The sequence below is a fragment of the Mustelus asterias genome, chromosome 4 (assembly GCF_964213995.1).
Source record: "Mustelus asterias chromosome 4, sMusAst1.hap1.1, whole genome shotgun sequence".
Classification (NCBI taxonomy): Eukaryota; Metazoa; Chordata; class Chondrichthyes; order Carcharhiniformes; family Triakidae; genus Mustelus; species Mustelus asterias.
The window spans coordinates 105,885,945-105,909,308 of record NC_135804.1 but is presented as its reverse complement, the minus strand read 5'-3'; the positions used below and the strand labels follow the sequence as shown (position 1 = coordinate 105,909,308).

Genomic DNA, 23,364 nt, shown 5'->3' with positions numbered 1-23,364 from the left:
AAAAGTGCATCCAAGACTAGCATTATGAGGGCATAAAAGCAGAGCTAACTAAAGAGAACTGGCAATTTATGTTTGGGATAGGTCACCAGAGATGAAGTGGCAGACATTTATGGGAATATTTCAGAATACAGGTAATAGATACATTAGAACAAGAAAAAAATCCAAGGGAAGGACCCAGCATCCATGGTTAATTTAAAGTTAAAGATAGCATCAAACTTAAAGAAAAAGCAGATAACTGCACAAAGATGGGTGGCAAGTCAGAAGATTGAACAGAAAATAAGAAACAGCAAAGAATGACTAAAAAATTACAAGGAGGGGAAAAAGAGAGTATGAGAGAAAGCTGGCTAGAAAAATAAGGACAGATAGAAAGATTCTATAGATATTTTAAAGAGTTAACAAAGTGAGCATTAGTATCAAAGAAAATGAGTCTGGGGAGTGAAAAATAAGGATTTGGCAGATGGGTTGAACAGGTATTTTGCATCAATCTTCACTATTGAGGATACAAGCAACATCCCAGTAATTAATAATTCAGACATGGGAAGGGAGGAACTCCGGAGATTACAATCGCCGGGAAATGGTACAGAGCAATTTGTTGGTACTGCGGGCTGACAAGTTCCTGGGTCATGATGGACTTAATCATCGGGGTCTTAAAAGCAATGGCTAGAGAGATAGTTGATGCGTTGGTTTCAATTTTCCTAAATTTCTGAGATTCGGGGAAGATTCCATTGATTGGAAAATAGCAGATGTAACTCCTTTATTCAAAAAGGGAGACAGAAGATAGGAAACTACAGACCAGTTAACGTTACATCTGTCATTGGGAAAATGTTAGAAACTATTAAAAGCACTACAGCAGGGCACTTGGAAAAAATCAAGGTAATCAGGCAGTCTCAACATGGTTTTGTGAGGGAGAAATCAGAAGGTTTAATAATTTATTGGAGTTCTTTGAAGTAGTACTGGGTACTGTAGATAAAAGAGCTTTACTGTAATTACAGATTTCCAGAAGGCATTTGATAAGGAACCACATCAAAGTTAATTGAGGAAAATAAAAGCTCATGGTGTAGAGGGTAAAACATTGGCATGGAATGAAGATTGGCTAGCTAAAGGGACACAGAGTGTAGGCATAAATGGGTAAATTTCTAGTTGGCAAGATGCAACAAATGGAGGCCTCAACTTTTTACAATTTATATAAATGACTTGCATGAAGGGACCAAAGGTTTAGCTTCCAATTCTTCTGATGGCAGAAAGATAAGGTAGGTAGGAGAGCAAGTTGTGAAGAGACCATAAGGAGGCTACAGGGGATATAAATAGATTAAGTAAGATCTGGCTAAATATAATGTGGGAAAATATGAAATTGTTAATTTTGGCAGGCAGGGAGAATTTTTAAAAACCATCTATATGGTGAGAGATTGTAGAGCTCGGAGAGGCAGAGGGATCTGGGTCCTAATGCATGAATTGCAAAGGGTATGCAGGGACAGCAAGTAATTAGAGAAGTTAATAGAATGTTATTGTTTATTGCAAGGAGAATCGAATACAAAAGTAGGCAGGTCATGCTTCAGTTGTATACAGCATTGCTGAGACCACATCTGAAGTGTTATGTACAGTATTAGCCTCCTTATTCAAGGAAGGATGAAAATGTTTTGGAAGCAGTTCAGGAATGGCTTACCAGACTAATACTGGAATGGCCTTATGAGGAAAGGTTAGACAGGCCAGACTTGTATCCGCTGGAGTTTAGAAGATTAAGAGATGACTTGATGGAAACATACAAGATCCTGAGGGATCTTGACCGGGGGGGGGGGTAGAAAGGATGTTTCCACGCGGGGGAGAATCAAGAACAAGGGGTCATTGTCTAAAAATAACAGCTCATCCATTTAAGACAGAAAAGGAGATTTCTTTTCTCTCAGAGGACTGAGTGTCTTTGGAATTTGCTTCCTCAAAAGGTTGTGGAAGCAATGTCTTTGAATATTTTTAAACCAGAGGTAAATAGATTCTTGATAAACAAAGGGGGGGGGGGGGGGGGGGTGAAAGATTATTGGGGTAGGTGGGAATGTGGAGTTACGGTTGCAAACAGATCAGCCATGATCTTAATGAATGGCAGAGCAAACCTGAGAGGCCGGGTGTCCTACGCCTGCTCCTAATTAGTCTGTTGGAAATTTAGGTCACTCTCACACCATGTGTTCATTAACAATGATACTGCATTTGTAACATAAAAAAATATCCTAAGGCGCCTCACAGATGTGTTCGGAAAAAACCTGACAATGAGCCAAGGAAGGATAAATTAGGTCAAAGGGGTGGGCACCAAGAAAAATCTTAAAGGAGAGACAAATTTCTATGAAACCACTAGCTTAATATTCCCTCATGCCATATTTTAAATGTTGAAAACTGTAGTCATTCCCATTGGAACTTTAAAAAAAAAAAAGTGTTCCTTTTCTAATGGTTGTGAATATGCCTGGGGCAGTAAATAACATTTTTTAAAAACCTCTTAGACAACAAAATACAAAAAAGTTTGGACTTCATTTTGAAACATTCATTCAAGACATCACCTGAAATCAAAACTTTCACCCTCCAGCAAGAAAGTATCTTCCTCCTTTATTCATGGTGAATTGTGCTTAGTGAAGAATAAAGGTGCTGGAAAATTGAATGTTTCTCCAGTATTTATAAAAATCATTTCCTGCTCAGGTATAGCATGGATTAGATCCAAAGTAAACTCCCTCTAGTTTGCTCCAGCATTTTTTTTTCAACATTGAACTGCATCACCTGGTACACAGATATAGTGGTATATTCTGATAGCAACTATAATTTTGGCTTCTATGGGTGTAACATATATTGAATTGCAGGAAGTTAGGACTATGTAGCTAACTTTCCTAAAAACTGGGTTTAACTTGACAAACTCAATATAAACATCAAGTCAGGCCTGGATTCAAGTCCAAGTCTGAAGTAAAATGGCAACATCCTGATCTGCCCTGTCACCAAACACCCTTAAAGAATTTATATTCATGTTACACATCTAGTATTCACTCCCACGGAATGTACCACATATTGATCAAGTCTCAAGTTCAGCAGTGTGGTAGCCTTCTCACCTGATGTTCTGCAACACTAATGTCTCGTTTTTCACTGATTATAACATTAGGCAAATGTTGATCCTTCCTAGGCAGAGGTGGGGCAGCTTTAATGCGGAACCTAGAAAGAATCAGTAACAAGAGTACAATTAGGCCTAGGCAAGATGATACTTTCTACAGGCGCCTGTAAAAAGTGCATCCAAAATATGAAGTTTAACAACACCATGTTCTCTTTCAATTTTTAGATTTGTGCAAGTAGTATCAGTTTTGTTCGAATACTACTCTAAATCTATGAGCAACGTCCCATCGTTCTAGATCTTACAACACTGAAAACAGTTGGTTTTGATCTCCCCTGTCCAATCCGTCATAATTTTAAATGCCTTGGTCAAATCACTTTTTAAGCGACTCTGTTGTAATGAAGACAGACAAAAGAAACTGGATTGTTTTCATATTTATTTTCCCTCATATCAAGCAGCATACGAGTGAACCTGTGCTGCAGCCTATTGCTTCATATCCTTTTTTCAGTGCATCATCCAAAACTGCCCCCAGTACTTCAATTATGGTTGTAAAATGACCCTGTATCTCAACTTTTATATTCTATACAGCTTGCTGTAAAACCCAGTGTTCCCCAAAATTTATGGTCTTATACACTTGAGGTATTGCTTTCAAAAGTCTTGTTTTGTAAATTTCAGAACTCTCAAAATCTCTCTGCTCTTCCCATTTCAAAACATAAGATCTATTATTTTTGGAACAAGAAATGTACCAGCTCACAATTTTTGACATTAGGTTTCTTTGTCATTTTAGCCCACTCCACCATGTTATCATTATCCCCTAGCAGCTTCTTTTAATCAGATTATTTACTTTGACTTCCACTTTAGCATCCTTTACAAGTGCAGACATTTCCTTAAGTCTCCTTTCCAAATCATTGAAGTACATAGAATACAGTTGGCACACAGCTATCCACTTCTAACCACCATTTATCCCCTATTCGGTCTCCTCCCTTCTCAAGTTTTAAATCCAATTTTCCACCCTCTCCTTAATCCTATAACCAATAGTTTCCTAGGTGAGTGAAATAGGGGACAGCATGGTGGCATAGCGGTTAGCACTGCTGCCTGTGCCAGGGACCTGGGTTCGATTCCTGGCTTGCGTCACTGTCTGTGTGGCGTTTGCATATTCTCTCTGTGACTGCGTGGGTTTCCTCCAGGTGCTCCGGTTTCCTCCCACAGTCCAAAGATGTGCAGGTTAAGTGAATTGACCATGCTAAATTCTCCCTCCGTGTACCCGAACAGGCGCCAGAGTGTGGCGACTAGGGGATTTTCACAGTAACCTCATTGCAGTGTTAATGTAAGCCTTACTTGTGACTAATAAATAAACCTCAACTTTAAATAGGTGTGTGAAGTACAGAGGGATCCAGGTGTCCTAGTGCATGAATCAAAAAAGCTAGCAGGCAGATCCAACAAGTCGTTAAAAGGGCAAACAACATTTTGGCCTTTATTGCAAAGGGTTGGAGTTTAGAAAAGGGAGGTTTTGTTGCAATTGTACAGGGCATTGGTGAAGCCTCACCTGGAATATTGCGTACAGCTTTGACCGCCTTACCTAAAAAAGAATATAGTAACATCGAAGGCAGTCCAAAGAAGGCAGTCCAGGGTAATGCCTGCAATGAGAGGGCTTTCCTATCAAGAGACGAAATAGTCTGGGTCTGTATTCCTTAGAGTTTAGAAGAATGGGGGGTGACCTTATTCAAACATATAAGACCCTGAAGGGGGCTTGACAGGGTAGATAGTGAGATGTTTTCATTAGTGGGGGGGGGGGGTAGTCTCGAACAAGGGGACATAGCTACAAGATAAAGGGCCGATCATTTAAAACTGAGGTGTGTACAAATTTCTTCTTGCCAAGGGTGGTGAATCTCTGGAATTCTCTGCCCCAAAAGGTGGTGGAGGAAGGATCACTGGAAGTATTTAAAGTTGAGGTGGATAAGAATTTAATAGGTCGAGTAACAGAGGGCTATGGGGAAATGGCACAGAAAAGAAGTTGAGGCCGGCATAGATCAGTCATGATTGTATTGAATGGCGGGCCAGGTGTCAAGGACCTGGGGGCCTACTCCTGCTTCTATTTCTTGTGTGTAGTATCTTATCAAGCTTGACTGAAAGTTCATATCTGTCACAGCCACTGCATCAAAAATATCTTGTCAGCTCCTCAAACAACTGGGTCAAGTTTTTAAAGCACAATCTTCATCTTTGAAATCCAGCTTGGCTGCTTCTAATTACTTTCTCTTCATCCGCATGGTTAGTAAATTCATCCTTCATGAAAAATGCCAATTTTCTTCTACCACAGGTGTCAAATTAACAAGCTGCAATCACTTGGTTTAACAATGTTAGTACAATCTAAGGAACATTTTCATCATGTTTATGATTTTCTGTGCAAAGAATCTGCAAATATTGAATACAGGGAGATCCCTATATAAATTCCTGTTAGACTATGCAAGCTGCTCAAAAGGAAATCATGCAATAATTGGAGAAGACATTTTAATTAGTACATTGCTACATGAATAATATTCCAGTGAGTTAACAGATACTGATACAGTTTTAGTGAGACACTTTCTGATTTTCCAGCCAGTTAAGCTTAATAGAAGATTACATATCGAGAAGAATCAATCAGAAATTCTGTGGTGATCCCCATCCATTTAACTCACTGGAGAGGCCGTGGTGTTTTGGAAGGCAGTGGTGTAATGGTATTGTCACTGGACTGGCAATCCAGACACTCGGGGTAATCCTCTGGGGTCTCAGGTTCGAATCCCATGATAGACAGTGAAATTTGAATTCAATACAAATCTGGAATTAAAAGTCTAATGATGACCATGGAACCGTTGTCAATTGTAAAAACCTATCTGGTTCACTGATGTCCTTTAGAGAAGGAAATTTGCCATCCTTACCTGGTCTGGCCTACATGTGACTCCAGAACTACAGCAATGTGGTTGACTCTCAGTGCTCTCCGAAATGGAGGGCAGTTAGGGACGGACAATAAATGCTGGCCCTGCCAGTGACGTTCACGTCCCTTAAAAATGAATAAATTGAAAAATTATCTTCCCTGTTTGGTTTTCAAGAGATTTGGAATGGTCAATAGTCTTCCAGCTGCAAATGAGTATCTGCCACAGCATCATTTAAATATTATTGTAAACAAGTGGCAGTGGAGGAAGGGGGCGGGGGGGGGAGAGAAGAGAGAGGAATCGAACACCTTGCCAGAATAGAATATTCACATACCAATATTCCTGTCACATCTTCAACAAGATGTTTGCAATCTCTAAACTTTCTGTATGTGGTTGAATATGCAAAATATTTCACTATAACTACTCATCACAATATTTGTGAAATTGAACATGTATAAAACTAGAAAATAGATACTTGGATGTTTTTTCCAGAAGCATAGGCCAGTTTACTGCCTACACGAACAGTTCTATACAAACCAAAAAAAATTAAGCCGTCCCTTCATGCCTTCCAGCCCATACCATTGATCTGTGTACTACTCCCAAGTCTGTTATGACCCAAATGATCTATTAAATCTCTGTAGCCCTCAGTCCATTTTCGTGACAGATATTAAATACAATGTCCAGTTAAAGCTATCAGCCGACTGAGAATTAGCCTCTGTTCCAACTGGAGTATTAAATACTTCTTCATAGCTGAAAAAGACTCAGATCGACAGTCCTAACTTACCAGTGACCTGTACGCATCATGGTCATTCTTCCAAAAGACTTACCTTCTTCTCTTCTTTGCACTTGGTTTGAGGCCTTTTCCACCCCACTCACCCCACCCTGGCAAAGTTAAGTCGATGTCTTTCGGTTTGGCAGCATCAATTTGCCTCTTCTTGTCTTTTATGAAATCATCAATGACATCATCTGATGCAAAGGCCTCCTGGATGACCATGCGTTGGTCCTCCTGTTCCTCATTCTAATAAGAAAGAATAAATTGAAAATTATCTAAAGGACGGAGGCTCACTGTCAAATGCTATGTATTGAAGTCCATATTTATTTTCCTGGTGCATTTTATACCTTAATTTGATGTGCTGTGTACATTTAATGCATTTTACAATATAATCTTAACAACATATCCTGTTGTTCTTTATCAGTGTTATTCAGTGATTTCTTGTTGAAGGCCACAATCACAAATGTCATCTTTCTCAAGGAAACTTCTGCAGCATAACATACAACTGTGTAACATTGGTGAGTACTTATAGTTCTAAGCTCCTAATTTCAATTGTGCACTATGAGCAATTACTGCATGGAAGCAAAACACCTTTCCAAAGGAAGAACTTTCTTCTTTGAGAGTTTAACTAGATAGTTTTGGTGTTAAGGGTCCCTTCACAGGCAGTAATGCTTTGTAGCAACTCTGCTCAGTAAGTGCATTCCCCCTGCCCCCCCCCAGTATGTTTGGTGGGAAAGAAAAAAAACACTGAATTCTAGTTTAGACAATACAGTATTCCACAACCAGACAGATCATCAATTGAGGCCCACAGATTCAAAAGCATCAAGTCTATCAAAGGGCTCAGATGTGGAAGTGTGACAAGCTTCAAACAGCACACGGGCCATATTATTTGTACCTTAACTTAATCAACATGTCAAATTTATGCTCAAACACATCACTATTCTGGTTTAAGGCAAAGGTACAGTGACCACAACTGTTACAGAACACTGATATGCCTGTGTGTTCAGACACAATGGGCAGAACATTCCGGCCACGCTCACTCCAAGACCGGAAAATCCTGCCCAATGTCAACTGACCTTTGCATGGTCCGCCCCCGCCCACTACAATTCCTGCGGCAGGTAGGACAGGAAAACTCTGTCCAATTTCTCCAATTCTAATTAAAACAATTAATTTCAATTCAATTTACAATTGCAATTCTAGAATACCATTATTAAATTCCATTTTTCCAATTTGTTTTTGATCAGGTCATTTCTTCCATTACTTGGTTATCTGCATATCATTTCTCTACACTGTTTCTTTAATGAAGTACAATGATGGTAAGTGAAATGTTCAAAATGTGCTCATTTGAATTGTGCATAGTTTCAAGTGACGAATTAAGAGTCTTATCCAAGAACATCTTGTACAGCACTTCATTTTCAGGTAAGGCATTTTACAGCTTTCTGCCATCAACATTTGAGTTCAACTATTTAGGACATGAACTCTGTCCTCTATTTTGATGTGGACATTGGGAGTCTCTGTGCAACCTGGTCCCGTATTTGTTAGTTAAGAATGCTCCTGGATTCATTTTTCTGATTAGATAATGTTTGGTCATTATAATTCTCCAAATTTCATCCTCAATTCTACAACTCCATTTGGTTCAGGAAATTATACTGGGAATTTGCATGGAGCTGAATAAATTATGCAGCGCTTAATTTAAGTGCTATTAGTGAGCTCGGAACTGAAATCTCTAGCACCTCTCCACTAGGAATGTTTCACTCCAGCTCCCCACTTGCTGTTTAGCCAATGAACCTAGGACCCAGATTCGATTCCGTCCTTGGTCACTGTCTGTGTGGAATTTGCACTTTCTCCCCGTTTGTGTGTGGGATTCTTCTGGGTGCTCCGGTTTCCTCCTACAGTCCAAAGATGTGCGGGTTAGGTTGATTGGCCATGCTAAATTGACCCTAGTGTCAGGGGGATTAGCATTGACCTAGTGTTAGGGGGATTAGGTAAATGAGTAGGGTTACGGGAATAGGACCTGGGTGAGATTGTGGTTGGTACAGACTCGATGGGCTGAATGGCCTTCTTCTTAAATGAAGCGCTGCATAATTTATTCTGTTGGGATTCTATTCCATGATTCTAATGAGCAGGATAAGTTAAGGGGAACCAGTAGATATAATATACTCAGATTTCCAAAAAGTTTCCGATCCGATACCATGCAAAAAGCTACTTAAGATAAGAGCCCATGATGTTGGACGTGGTATATCAGCATGGATAGAGGTTTGGCTAACTAAAAGAGGACAGAGTTAGAATAAGAGGGGCATTTTCAGGATGGCAACCTATAACTAGCGGAATGCCACAGGGTCAATGCTGAGATCACAAATATTTATTATATATATTAATGACTTGGGCGAAGGAAGCAAATGTACTGTTGTCAAGTTTGTGGATGGCACAAAAATAGGGAAGGCAAGTGGCAGGGATGACAGAGTGTAGAGAGGAATATAAACAGGTTAAGTGAGTACTTAGCAGATGTAATACATTGTAGGAAAATGTAAAGTTATGTGCTTTGATAGGATGAATAAAGGAGCTGAATGTTATTTATATAGAGAAAGACTGCAGAAAACTGCAATAAAGGATTATGGGGATAAAGCAGGAAAGCGGAGAGGGGATTATCAGATCAGTCATGATCTCACAATGGTGGAGCAGACTTAATGGGCTGATTAGCCTACTTCTGCACCTATGTCTTCTGGTCTTATAACATTAGGATATTATTCTACTGAGAAACCTGATTTGCAAAAAAGGTTTGGCCTTAAAAGTTGCCTCATGGAACTGAGTCAACATTAATCATCAGTTCCCTAGAAATGTACATTTCTAAGAAATGAGAAGATATTGGGCAGTAATTGAACTTGATTAGTTGAATATTTATGTAAAAACGTGTAAGATATAAGTAAAAGTACAGAATCAGAAATACACACACAGCAGAAATCTTCTTTAGAATAGAACAAAGTCTTCCAATCAAATTCAAATTGACAGCAAATTGTAGATTTAATTTGCCTTTTTATACATATTATATAGAACAAAGAACAATACAGCACAGGAACAGGCCCTTCGGCCCTCCAAGCCCGCGCCGCTCCCCGGTCCAGGATTGAATCCTGAATCCAGGATCCCCGCCCAATTTTCCAGCCTATCTACATACCAATATCCTATCCACCGAGCTGTCCCTCACAGCTACGATGCTTTGTTCATTACAACCTATTAACTCACCCCCACCCCCCCATTCCAGACCATGTGATCTCCAGGGAGAGGCGAAAACCCAGAGTGAAAAACCCCAGGGCCAATATGGGGAAAACAAATCTGGGAAATTCCTCTCCGACCCCCTGAGGCGATCGAAACGAGTCCAGGAGATCACAATGGCCCTGATCGGAAAATGCTTCCCAACCCTAGTCATTTCCACTTCCACGAACACCATATGAATTCCCTGCCCCCGAGACAGGTTCCCAACTATCCGCAGTCTCGCTCTGTACTGGCACCAGCAAGATGATCATAGAATGAAGCCTTGAAACGAGAAACAAGGAACAATTAGCCCGCGCCGCTCCCTGGTCCAAACTAGACCACTCTTTTGTATCCCTCCATTCCCACTCCGTTCATATAGCTGTCTAGATAAGTCTTAAACGTTCCCAGTGTGTCCGCCTCCACCACCTTGCCCGGCAACACATTCCAGGCCCCCACGACCCTCTGTGTGAAATATGTCCTTCTGATATCTGTGTTAAACCTCCCCCCTTCACCTTGAACCTATGACCCCTCGTGAACGTCACCACCGACCCGGGGAAAAGCTTCCCACCGTTCACCCTATCTATGCCTTTCATAATTTTATACACCTCTATTAAGTCTCCCCTCATCCTCCGTCTTTCCAAGGAGAACAACCCCAGTTTCCCCAATCTCTCCTCATAACCAAGCCCCTCCATACCAGGCAACATCCTGATAAACCTCCTCTGTACTCTCTCCAAAGCCTCCACGTCCTTCTGGTAGTGTGGCGACCAGAACTGGACGCAGTATTCCAAATGCGGCCGAACCAACGTTCTATACATCTGCAACATCAGACCCCAACTCTTATACTCTATGCCCCATCCTATAAAGGCAAGCATGCCATATGCCTTCTTCACCACCTTCTCCACCTGTGACGTCACCTTCAAAGATCTGTGGACTTGCACACCCAGGTCCCTCTGCGTCTCTACACCCTTTATGGTTCTTCCATTTATCGTGTAGCTCCTCCCTACATTATTCCCACCAAAATGCATCACTTCGCATTTATCAGGATTGAACTCCATCTGCCATTTCCTTGCCCAAATTTCCAGCCTATCTATATCCTTCTGTAGCCTCTGACAATGTTCCTCACTATCTGCAAGTCCTGCCAGTTTTGTGTCGTCCGCAAACTTACTGATCACCCCAGTTACTCCTTCTTCCAGATCATTTATATAAATCACAAACAGCAGAGGTCCCAATACAGAGCCCTGCGGTACACCACTAGTCACAGGCCTCCAGCCGGAAAAAGACCCTTCCACTACCACCCTCTGTCTTCTATGACCAAGCCAGTTCTCCACCCATCTAGCCACCTCCCCCTTTATCCCATGGGATCCAACCTTTTTCACTAGCCTACCATGAGGGACTTTGTCAAACGCTTTACTAAAGTCCATATAGACAACATCCACGGCCCTTCCTTCGTCAACCATTTTGGTCACTTCTTCAAAAAACACCACCAGGTTAGTGAGGCATGACCTCCCTCTCACAAAACCATGTTGACTATCGTTAATGAGTTTATTCCTTTCTAAATGCGCATACATCCTATCTCTAAGAATCTTCTCCAACAACTTCCCCACCACGGACGTCAAGCTCACCGGCCTATAATTACCCGGGTTATCCTTTCTACCCTTCTTAAATAACGGGACCACATTGGCTATCCTCCAATCCTCTGGGACCTCACCCGTGTCCAGTGACGAGACAAAGATTTGCGTCAGAGGCCCAACGATTTCACCTCTCGTCTCCCTGAGCAGCCTTGGATAGATTCCATCAGGCCCTGGGGATTTGTCAGTCACATATACATGTGAAAATGATCAAACATAGGCCTAATCCAAATTATTCATCTGTCCTTGATACCAGATAATAAATAGACCTCAAATTCTTAATATTAAGAGAGCGGTAAAAGCTAAACTAGTTCCGTAATGAAAAGTAACCCCAGTGAATTTAGCTGGCATAGGAAGATAAGACAAATTTGAACTGCACACTGTATTCCAGCCTTTTCACCAATGTAGTCAAAACTAACGGAGTTAAGAAATAAGATGAAAACTAGAATATAATCCAGGTGATAAGAGTTATTGTAAAATACAACCATTTCAAAACTAAAATTCATTGGGGTGTTATTTTAATATTGTTATCAAATACATGATTCAAATGAATTTCTCTATTAACTACTTGTAGCTTACTGGAAACACAGGAATGTCTGGATAGATCTGCCCCAGTATCTAGGAAATGCCATATCCAGCAATATTAATCATACACCTTCAAACACTGAAGGAGATCTTAATTTTCAGAAAGGTAGAAAAATTCTTAATAATGATGCTTTCAGGTTCATTCTAACGCATGAGGGACATAGGTAAGGCACAGCAAGGTGACCAATTAGTGTACAATGGTTTTAAAGTTGTTAATACTGATTGAATAGAGTAAGCTTAAAACTATTGATTGCCTTGTTCTGATAATATTCATCAGATCACATGCCAAACAGAACTGGCAAATGACCAATGAGTGGCTGAATAATCTTACTTACACCTGCCAAAAATCAATTAGATCATGTGAATTAAACTCAATAAAACCCATCACTAATTATCTTACCTCCTCTCTTATTGCTGTTGGAACCAAAGGCGATTCAATGCTTTTGGATGTAACCATCAACACATTCTTAGGATTGATGAGCTGCTTCTTTTTTACTTCAGCTTTAGGATTAGATTTATTTGCTGATTCTACTGCATTGCCAATGATCTGTGGTGTATCTAAGGTTGAGGCCGCACCAACGTCAATGCCTTCATCCTGACCCAAAGTCTCATATTCTTCCATTGTCCTTCTGCGCTCTAATTGTTCATCTAGTATCGGCTCTTCTCGCTCCTCTGATACCGTTGCACCTTCCTTGTTTTTCTCAGTTCTCACTTTCTTATTTTTCCTTCGAGTTTTTTTAAGGTTTTTTGATTTACTCTGAATGAATTTCTGAAAAAGATGATTAAACTCATTCAGGTCTTCTTCAAGATGCTCCTCTTTCTCACCTTGGTTATCAGGGACAGTGCTTTTCTTTTCTCCATCAAAACTTTTCACATTTTCTTCAGCCTTGCTCTGATCTACAATAATAGATGATCCAGCCAGTTCACCATCACGTTCTTTACGAATTCTCCGCCGTTCCTCAAATGCCTGCAGCAGCGCCTCGTCTTCTGATAGTTTCTCCCCTTCATCCGATTCTTCATTTACATCAACTTTGACAGGAGTAGCAATCTCCCCTTCTTGTACTTCAGAACTCTTTGCATCAGTACTCAATCTTCCCAACATCCAAGGGTTAGCTACCTTATTTGTTTCAATGTTATTCACAAAATCTGGAACAATATCACCCCTGTCCATCTCAGCTTCAACTTCATCCTCACCCTCTGATGGAACTAACACTTTTGTTGTAAGCATTTTGTTCTTCTCCAGCTGCTTCTGGATTGCATTGCGAGCCTAGACAAAGTAGACAATAATGATGGAATGAATTAAATAAAATCTGTTTCTGTTGATGTGTTGCTGTACTCCAAATAGCTAACTCATATACTTGCATTCTATTAAATAAATTAATTTGTCACCAGAGTTCAGAAAATAGGAATATTTACTAACAAAATCACACTGAAATGTTTTAATGATGTTTTAGAAAAAAATGTCCACCACATTGGTGAGAAGCAACTGTAAGTTAGCATTCAATTTTCAATGTTAATCCATGTATTGTACTTCCATCAATTTTCATATGGTGTGAAAATGTTATTATTCACAATAAAGGTCAACATGATTTCACCACTGGATGCATGCACCATTCTATTTTCATCATCATACATCAAAAGACACTGAACTTTCAGTTTTGGACATAGTCAAAAGGAAACTAACTTACAGGGGAAGACAAGTCTATTGAAAAACAAACATACAATTTTAGATAAAAAAAACAGAAAATGCTAGACAAACTCAGCAGGTCTGGCAGCATCTATGGAAAGAGAAAGAAGAGTTGATGCTTCGAGTCCCTATGATTCTTTTTCTGGATTCGGACTCTGTTTTTCTCTCTCCATAGATGCTGCTAGACCTGCTGAGTTTATCTAGCATTTTCTGTTTTTATTTCAGATTCCTAGCATCCACAGTACTTTGTTTTTATTTTAGCATACACAATGCTACACTTATGTACTCAAATGGAAATCAGTCATGTAAGCAATGGGGAGAAGCCCTATGTTTCCCTAAGGTGCTACAATAATTGCAATGGAGGCTTGTGACTTTGGGTATCCAGCTAGTAAGATGGTTCTGGGTAAAATGGCTCCAGATTATTAACAGGAGGAATACTGGAATAACTGATACTCCATTTGGGCTTTCCTTCCTCTTTAAAAAATACTTATTTGAATCAACATTTAGTTCTATAAACTGCCATACAATAGGCCGATATATAAGACATGGCCGCGTGGGATTAAAGAAAAAATCTTGGGTTAAAAATTGAATAAGGTCCATCCTTGTAGGCAGAGGGCTGTTATCAATGATCTTGGTTCTGTGTAAATACTGATTACTGTGAAGCTACTTGGGGGAATTGGGCATTTAGGATTGTTGCTCTTTATAAACTATGTTAATAATCTGGATGAATGCATTGAGAGAATTGCCATTTAAATTCACAAATAACAAAGATTTTGCTGAGTTTAGAAAGATCCACATCTGACAGGTGACATTAAAAGATTAACCTTATCCATGTTATCCATATGAATAGGGTTAACTCTGGGCTTGCAAATACCAATGTCTAATGTCTTTCAGTGCAAAGGGGACCCAGATGTTACAGAACATGAGTTTTGCCAGGCTGGTACAGTAAACACTTGGAATACTGTGTTCAGTTCTGGTCACCCTATTATAGAAAGGATATTATTAAACTAGAAAGGGTGCAGAAGAGATTTACAAGAATGCTTCCGGGACTTGATGGTTCGAGTTATGAGGAGAGGCTGGATAGACTGGGATTTTTTTCTCTGGTGCATAGAAGGCTATGGGGTGATCTTATAGAGGTCTATAAAATAATGAGTGGCATAGATCAACTAGTCAATATCTTTTCCCAAAGGTAGGGGAGTCTAAAACCAGAGGGCATAGGTTTAAGATGAGAGGGGAAAGATGCACAAGGATCCAGAGGGGCAATTTTTTCACGAAGTTGGTGAGTGTCTGGAACAAGAGGTAGTAGTAGAGGCGGGTACAATTTTGTCTCTTAAAAAGCACTTAGACAGTTACATGGGTAAGATGGGTATAGAGGGATATGGGCCAAATGCGGGCAATTGGGACTAGCTTCGGGGTTTTAAAAAAAGGGTGGCATGGACAAGTTGGGCCAAAGGGCCTGTTTCCATGCTGTAAACCTCTAGGACTCTATAAACAAATCGAATCCTGTATTGTTTGGCCTCTACAATGTAAAATTATTTCCGTGAAGAAGAGTTTGATTAGTCCTCATCTAGAATAGGAATTGTTTTAGTCCACTAATACAGTGGGAGATGTAGAAGTTTTGGAAAAGGCTCAGAGGAAAACCACAAGAAGACGACCTATTTTAAAAGGCTTTAATGGGAAAGGCAGGCTCACAATACCTGCATCTCTGTACTATTGAAAAGCTCAGACTTTGGGAAGAGTGGAGATATTTAAACTAATGAAGGGACTAGATTATGTCGCTGGGGATGGATGATTTGAATTAGATAGGTCAGGAAGAATCAGGGACATGCATAAAAGATATGAATTCTGAGATATAGGCTAAATGCCAGAAAAAACTTCTTTTTTTTTGCAGAGAGTCAATTTACTTGTGAAACAAATTGCTCGCTTATACAGGGATGGTGAATTTGCTGGAAATGGGAGATGTGGAGCTCACCCAGATTGATTCCTGGGATGAGAGGGCTGGCCCCTGTTGACAGGTGAGTAGATTGGGCCTATACTCTTTGGAGTTTACAAGAATCAGAGGCGATTCCAATGGGGCTAGACAGGATGGAAACTGTTGCATTGTTTCCCTTGCTGTAGAGTGTAACTAGGGAACACAGCCATTTAAGAATGAGATGGGGGAAAATGTCTTCATTCAGAGGCTTGTGAAACTTCTGAATTTACACCTGAATGCTGTTCAATGAGTATATTGAAGGCTGAGAGAGGCGGGCTTTTGGACTCGAAGCTAATCAAAGGATATGGAGACAACATGGGAATGTGGAATTGAGGTCATTGTTCAGTCATCTTCATATTGAATGGCAGAGTAGGCATGAGGGCCTGTATGGACTACTCCTGCTCCTATTTCTTAGATTTTGGCCTGAGGCTGGTATCACTGCACAAAAGATGGGGGGGGGGGGGGGGGGGAATGTTAAGTAACATGCCTTGTGATCAAAATGAGTTCTTCTGGAACTCATTTTGCTCGCAATGGGTAGTTGGGTGTGGGATTTTTGGAGTGTATTCTTTCTTCAATGAAATCTTGATTTCTTTTTCTGGATTCTTGTCTCTCAAAGAAGGCTACATGGCTGTTGTAAGATCCATTAGGGATCATGATGCTTGAACGGAATATGGCTATGATGGGACAAGTTTAATGGACAAGTTGGTACCTTCCCATTCATCGACTGCTCTTTGTTTTCATATTTCATAATGCAGGATCAGAGGAAGGGAAAAATCTGAATGGTTTAGATGGGGTGTGGAATGGACTGCCTGCAGTGATAGTGGAGTCAGACACTTTAGGAACACTTAAGCGGTTATTGGATAGGCACATGGAGCACACCAGGATGATAGGGAGTGGGATAGCTTGATCTTGGTTTCAGATAAAGCTCGGCACAACATCGTGGGCCGAAGGGCCTGTTCTGTGCTGCACTGTTCTATGTTCTATGTTTAGAACCACACAAAATAAATTGCATAATATTGGATTAGGCGTGCATAAAAACACCTCATAAATCTGCAAAACATCAGTCTTTATCATACTAGACCGAAAGTCAAGAAATATTTACTGCAGCAGCAATACTTGAGGGCATGTAGAATTGGCTGTAGGCTTAGGAAGGTCTGTTTGCAAATATACTCACTACTGACCAAATTTGCACTTGTAGCAAATTCTGCTTTTGCTCACAAGACCACACTTCAGCATAAACATTTGTGGATCTGTTACTCAGGAATGCATTGATGGGCAGGATTGCAAAAGTTAATTCGCTGTCAATTCCAAAAGAATACCTTACCTCAGTGTCATATTTTGCCATAATAACTTTAGATTTGGCCCATTTTCCACTGTTTTGATGCCGAAGTGTCATTCGTTCCTAATAATGAGAAAAAAAAGTTACCATACTCTGTCACCAATCCAGCTTTATAACATACATAAATTGCATGCAAAATACAGACAGAGAATTATGATTTTCTAGCTCAGGAGTAAATTCCCATTGATCTCAGCCGATATCCTGAAATAATTAACTCAGAAACCATAGTGCTGAATTAAACCTTTTGTAATAGTCAAACCATTCAAAGATCTCCATAACATACAAAGTAAGTTCTAACCCACATAGTGCAATAATGATGCAACAAATCTCTACCCTAAAAGCATTCGAGTTATTCGTTTTATTCTACAAATTCTAATGTTCCTCAATTGTGTCAAGGACTGATGAATTGTGCTTCTCAAACTAAAGTCTTTTCACTATGTCATTGGATATTACCACAGACCTTGTTGATCCAGTTTTTTAAATCTTGTTTTGTGAAAGAACAGACATGGTTTCAATAACAAAACAATGACACGCTTCCTTAGGCATCACTGAACGAACACTATACCAATGCCAAGCAAAAGCATGAATGTGTCAATGTGAAACATTATGGGCACATAAATACCACTGGTGTCATTATCTACAAGCAGTCTACTAGCTTGCCAATTATAGGTTCTCTTGAGAGATTGTCTCCATGATCATTTGTTTCCTGCACAAGGTAAAATGCATTGTGAAGTGTGGAAACGACAAACCATTTTAATGTTATGCTAAATACTACAGAAATATAATGTTTATTGTCTGCAATCCATGTTCCATGTCAATACTGTATGTATTAGTTCAGTCAAAAACCTGCAGTGTTGAACAGGAAGCAGAGCCATTTTATGGCTGATTAACCCTTACTGACAACGCATGTTGATGGTGCTGTATCATTGAGACAGCTAGTTTATTGATATTCACCTCATCAATATAAATATATCATGCAAGCAATTTTGAATCCTCACGTAGCTATGTGATTTTTGACATGCTTAGTTTGAAATTAATTTAAATCTCAATTTTACCCTGTATCCTGCCACTTGCTTCAAATCTCTCACCCCAGACACACATTTTCTTTCTGCATTTTTGCCCCATTCCCTCTCATATATTTCCCTCATTTGATCTCTCTAGCCATCTCCTGCAGTTAATGGCAACTGCTCTTTTTATATGTAAAACCAAGAAATGCCACTATTTCAGGCTTCTTTCTATTGCAGGATGGGCAGCATTGCTTGTGGTTACAAGAATCCCCATGCATCATTTGCTCCTTTGTAAGATTTTGGATCCATTGATTACAAACTGAATGTACAAGGCAAGTTCTTTGCTGGATATGGTGGTTGAAGTTAGACAAGTTACAAATTATTTAAAAGACACAACAAACAGATAAATTAGTTTATCATTTAACACATCAATTACAAAGCCATTGCTTGCTAAGCGCTAAATCCATTTATGGACATCAGTTTTTAAAGTCTTCCATGGCAAATCATTTCAACCATCAAGAACATTTGGAGATGTCATTTGAGAATGATGCTCGAACAAAATTCCCTTTGTCACCAGCTACCATTAAAACAGGATGATTGGAACATCCCATAATTTTCTGACTTGGTGTAGTTAAAAAGCAACAGCTGTGTCTAACTAACAAGTCTGTTAATCCAATTATAGTGAGAATGGATATGGGTTGACCATTTTTGGAAGAATATCTCCTATTTTCAAAAACGAAATGGGGCTATTTTTATTTCCTGTCATTAAGAATTAGGCCCTGCATTCGTTTTTTCCCTTATTAAAAATAAAACATTTGAATCAAGAGCTGTTCTTCATAGATCTCTGTTTTAACAATGGTGTGTGGACTCGGTTGATTGGCCATGCTAAATTGACCCTAGTGTCAGGGGATTAGCAGGGTAAATATGTGGGGTTACGGGAATAGGGACTGGGTGGAATTGTGGTCAGTGCAGACTCGATGGGCCGAATGGCCTCCTTCTGTACTGTAGGGATTCTATTCTATCTCCCATGAAGTTATTCAAACAGGATGCTGTATATGTAGGTTTCAGGAGACCCCTCAATGAGTTTAGAATTTTAGCTTGACCCCTAAATTATGTTACGCTGCCACTTCCAGAACATTTCTGCAAATATGCATAATAAAAAATAAAACAGAAGCCCAAAATCGTAGAAAGAAATGCAGGAAAAGTTCTTCTATCAAAGTCATGGTAACAGTGGGAAAAAATGGGGAACTAGAGAAGACGGAGTAATATCAAATCCAAAGATCCCGAGTTATTTTGCGCAATACCATCCCACACTATCACCAAAAAAATTGAATGAGCAAGAGGATGGCGATTAAGTATGGATTATTGGAGAACTTCATAGGTGATAGTGTGAGATGGTAGTTGCATATGATATGGCTGTGGTAAGAATGAAACTAAGCAAGGATTGTTCCATTGAGCAAGATAACACGCTCTTTGGGAGGAAATTGAAGCAAGTAACTCTGTCTATGGCTGCAGAATGGTCAAGGATGAAAGATGCATTACACCAACAGAGGATCAAATTTGTTTTTTAAAAAACTTGCATTTATGTAGCCCCTTTCACAATCTCAGGGTGTCCAAGTGCACTTTACAGTTAATTAGGTACTTAAGAAATCACTTCTATATTGTAGAAAACCTAGCAGCCAATCTGCACACAGCAAGGGCCATCTGATGTTAAAATAATTACTTTTCTATGATGTTGACTGAGGGATCAAATATTGGTCAAAAAACTAGGAAAAACACCCTTGCTCTTCTTTGATGTAATGCCATAGAACCTTTTACAACCACCTGATGTAACTAATAAAGCACTGAGTTTAACATTTTATACGAAAGATAACATCTCTGACCGTGCAGCATGCCTCGTGGAACACAAGGCAGTCGGCCTTGATTTTCTGTACTCGTGTCTCTGGAACTGCAACCCTTTTACTCAGAACCCTATTAACAGAACCATGACTGTCATGGCTTTGACTGAGGTAATTTCACTGTGCAATATTAAAACAAACAGATTAATGTCCTCTTTGCTGTCAGAAAAAGTTATGGATTTAAAGATAGAAAAGAAAAAGATGAATATGCCTGGCCGTACTGCAGATCATCATAAAATAGGGACACTATTATTACCATTGCCTTTGCGAAGTAAACGTCAAGGTTGCAAGAGGAAGAAAATTACATTAAACATTCATTTTAAAAATATCATGCTGACAAGTATAGCGTCGTGGCTAAATACTTTACCATCTTCAACAAAGGACAGAAAGATTTTATAAACTACAGTGCATGCTTAAAACAACAGCTAAAATTCTAGAATAATAACAATCAAATTGTAACTAAAAATCACAGTGCACGCTTTCCATGAACTTGCCAAATTGGGATTCAACAGAAAAATTAGTAGACTTGACCACCTTTTAACCAATTTGTTTCTCCTCCATATGCCAAATAAGAATGATTTCGCATATTTTTAAGTACTTTATGTATTGTAACTGTTCATTGGCTTTTGGATGTACTAAATATTGGCAATAATGCACGTACTGTGGTGTTCCAGTAGTTGGAAGAATAACGGTACAATAAATAGGATGTTATTTCTCACCTCCATTCGTGTTTGCTCCATTTTATTCAGTTCTTCAAGAGCTGCCTCAGGATTAGTCTTCCTTAGGTCTTCAAACTGCTTCAAAATCTCCTTTTGCCAGACCCTCCTCATCACTTTGTGGAATCTGCAATTTTCAATGTTCACCAAGTAATAAACTACTTACAGGCACTCATAACAATTAAAGGATTACGTTATACACAAATTCACGATTAGTCTCTATACCAGGGCCATTATGTACTTCATATTGGTCCATATATAAGTGATTCTACTTTATTTTTAAACCAAACTCTTTCATGCCACCAACACTTTTTAACTGAATTAAGCCATATTTGGAAATGAGTATTGCTAACAAGGCCACTCACATTCATTGCCCATCCTTAACTTCTCTTTCTTGAACCACTGCAGTCTATGTGATGTAGGTACACCCACAGTGCTATTAACTATTTTGAACTAGCGATGGAGAGTGACTTGGTGGGGAACTTGCTTGTGCCTGTTGCCTTGCTCTTTTAGGCAACAGAGGTTAGGGATTTGGAAGGTGCTGTCAGAGGAACTTTGCTAAGTTGCTGGAGTACATCTTGTAAATGGTGTCCCTGCGCTGGAGTAAATGTTTAAGATGGTGGCATGCCAATCAAGCTGGGTGTTTTGCCCTGAATGATGTCAGTACCCAAGAGATAGACAAATTCAGGGGATTAGCATCTCCAGAACTTTCAGGTCAATCTATCCAGTTTCCACCACACAAGAATCAACTTGCCCTTAGCCTCCTGTTGTTTTTAAGAACTTGGCTCTTAATTACACATTAATTGCTCATTAAATTTGTTACAGACAGAAAGTCATGTCTAGTAATTAACAGCACAAGTATCACTTTAATGACATGATAATTGTGAATAAATGCCAATCAACCTCTCCAGTTCAGAAATTGAGCAAACTGTAGCGTTTAATTCCTTTAGGTAATGAATTGTTCTGAGAGATTTTAAAAATGTCCAATGTCAAATATTTAAGTTTTTCTTGTCCCTCTTCCTTTCCTTCAATCCAATCTTTCTGCCTATCTTCCTCATTTTTGTTCCTGATTTGACTTCATTCACAATCCAGTGATTCCTGCTTCTTTCTTAATCTTGGAATCAAATTTACAGCTAGCTCCACCCAGATGTCCTGTTGCCTTTTCTGCACCATTAACAGCTCACACTTTCACCAAGTTACGACACAAAAACGTCGAGTTGAAGGATGTAGGAAAAGGACTGCCGCAAGATTCAGCCCACTACCCTGTCAACAGAACAGTAGATTTTCTCAAGTAAAATGTCAATTCCGATGCTGAAAGTCTTACTTTTTGCTCTTGATTCTCTTTGCTCTTTTTGCTCTGGCTTCATAATATGACTGAAGGACCCTTGCTTTCTGCAGCTCAGCTCGACGTTCTTGTGCCTTAAATAAAACAAGAAAACATACATTCATTTATTCTTTCGTGGGATGTGGGCAATGCTGGCTGAGCCAGTATTTGTTGTTCATCCCGAATGGCCCTGGAGAAGGTGGTGGTGAGCTGCCTTCTTGAATCACTGCAGTCCATGTGGTGCAAGTATACGCAGTACTGTTAAGAGTTGGTTGACATCATCTGGGCAGGTCCATTTAAAGTAAATGACTGTTTTGTGAATCTTCAGTCTTCTCAAGGTGGGAGACGTTAGTGCTGAGAATTTTTCCAGTAAAGCACCTTGTGTTTAGCATCTCTATATCATATATCAATACAGAATATAACTTCTTGTAATCTTTTCAAAACTTAAAGATCACCTCCCACTGCACCAGAGTAACATTTCCTTTTACTCATACCTTCTATCCTTCCTTCGTGATAATGTCAAACGTAATATGATACTGTGGTTCTAATCTACTGGGCATTGGATTAAAAACATCCCAATTAATTTCTAGCTAGCAGAGAACACTTGCGTCCTCACCATCAGACGGATATGCACTCAACTTCCAAAGACAAAAGAGCAGTGTCCAAGTAGCCTATTGAACCATTCAGTTACTCAACAAATGTAGGTTACTGATATGACTTCTATAAAGTAACATGTGCATGCTTAAATGTGAAGCATACCTCCTGTAGACTCATAGCTCGGAGGGAAGCCTGTTCTCGAGCTGTCAGTACAGGTGAAATCAGGGGCTGCTTATTCTTGTGAAGCAAGTTAAAAATCTCCTGTTCCAAGGGTGTCCGTGCCTGGAATAAACAAACAAAATTATGGACAAATCACATTGCAGAGATTATTTAGCAATTTCTCTCCTGTGTTGCGGCAAGCAGTGACTCATGATGGTGTAATGTCACATGTATTAGCAAATATGACACTTCGTTAGTGACATTTTAAGAAATTTGGTTGGATGTATTGAGAGGTGAGAGAGCAAAAAGGTTTGTTAGATCAAGTTCCCAGATTGGAAATATACGTTATGTTCCAGAGCATCATTGTTGAGGTTAATCTTATTCAGTGAAGATACAAATTGAATTTTAGGCATAGGAATTGAAGGAATGATGACACACAATACAGCTGT

At 39.6% G+C, this 23,364-nt stretch overlaps 1 protein-coding gene across 1 annotated transcript in view; it reads right to left on the bottom strand.

The window, feature by feature from the left end:
• Positions 1–23,364, bottom strand: part of LOC144492915 (U3 small nucleolar RNA-associated protein 14 homolog A) — a 44,231-nt gene that overhangs the window by 4,658 nt on the left and 16,209 nt on the right. The window contains exons 7-13 of the mRNA XM_078211537.1: positions 22,919–23,038; positions 22,160–22,254; positions 20,839–20,962; positions 17,200–17,277; positions 12,617–13,483; positions 6,810–7,000; positions 3,078–3,177 (exon numbers count right to left, since the gene is read on the bottom strand). Coding sequence (XP_078067663.1) covers positions 3,078–3,177; positions 6,810–7,000; positions 12,617–13,483; positions 17,200–17,277; positions 20,839–20,962; positions 22,160–22,254; positions 22,919–23,038 — 1,575 coding nt within the window. The remainder of the gene's footprint in view (positions 1–3,077; positions 3,178–6,809; positions 7,001–12,616; positions 13,484–17,199; positions 17,278–20,838; positions 20,963–22,159; positions 22,255–22,918; positions 23,039–23,364) is intronic.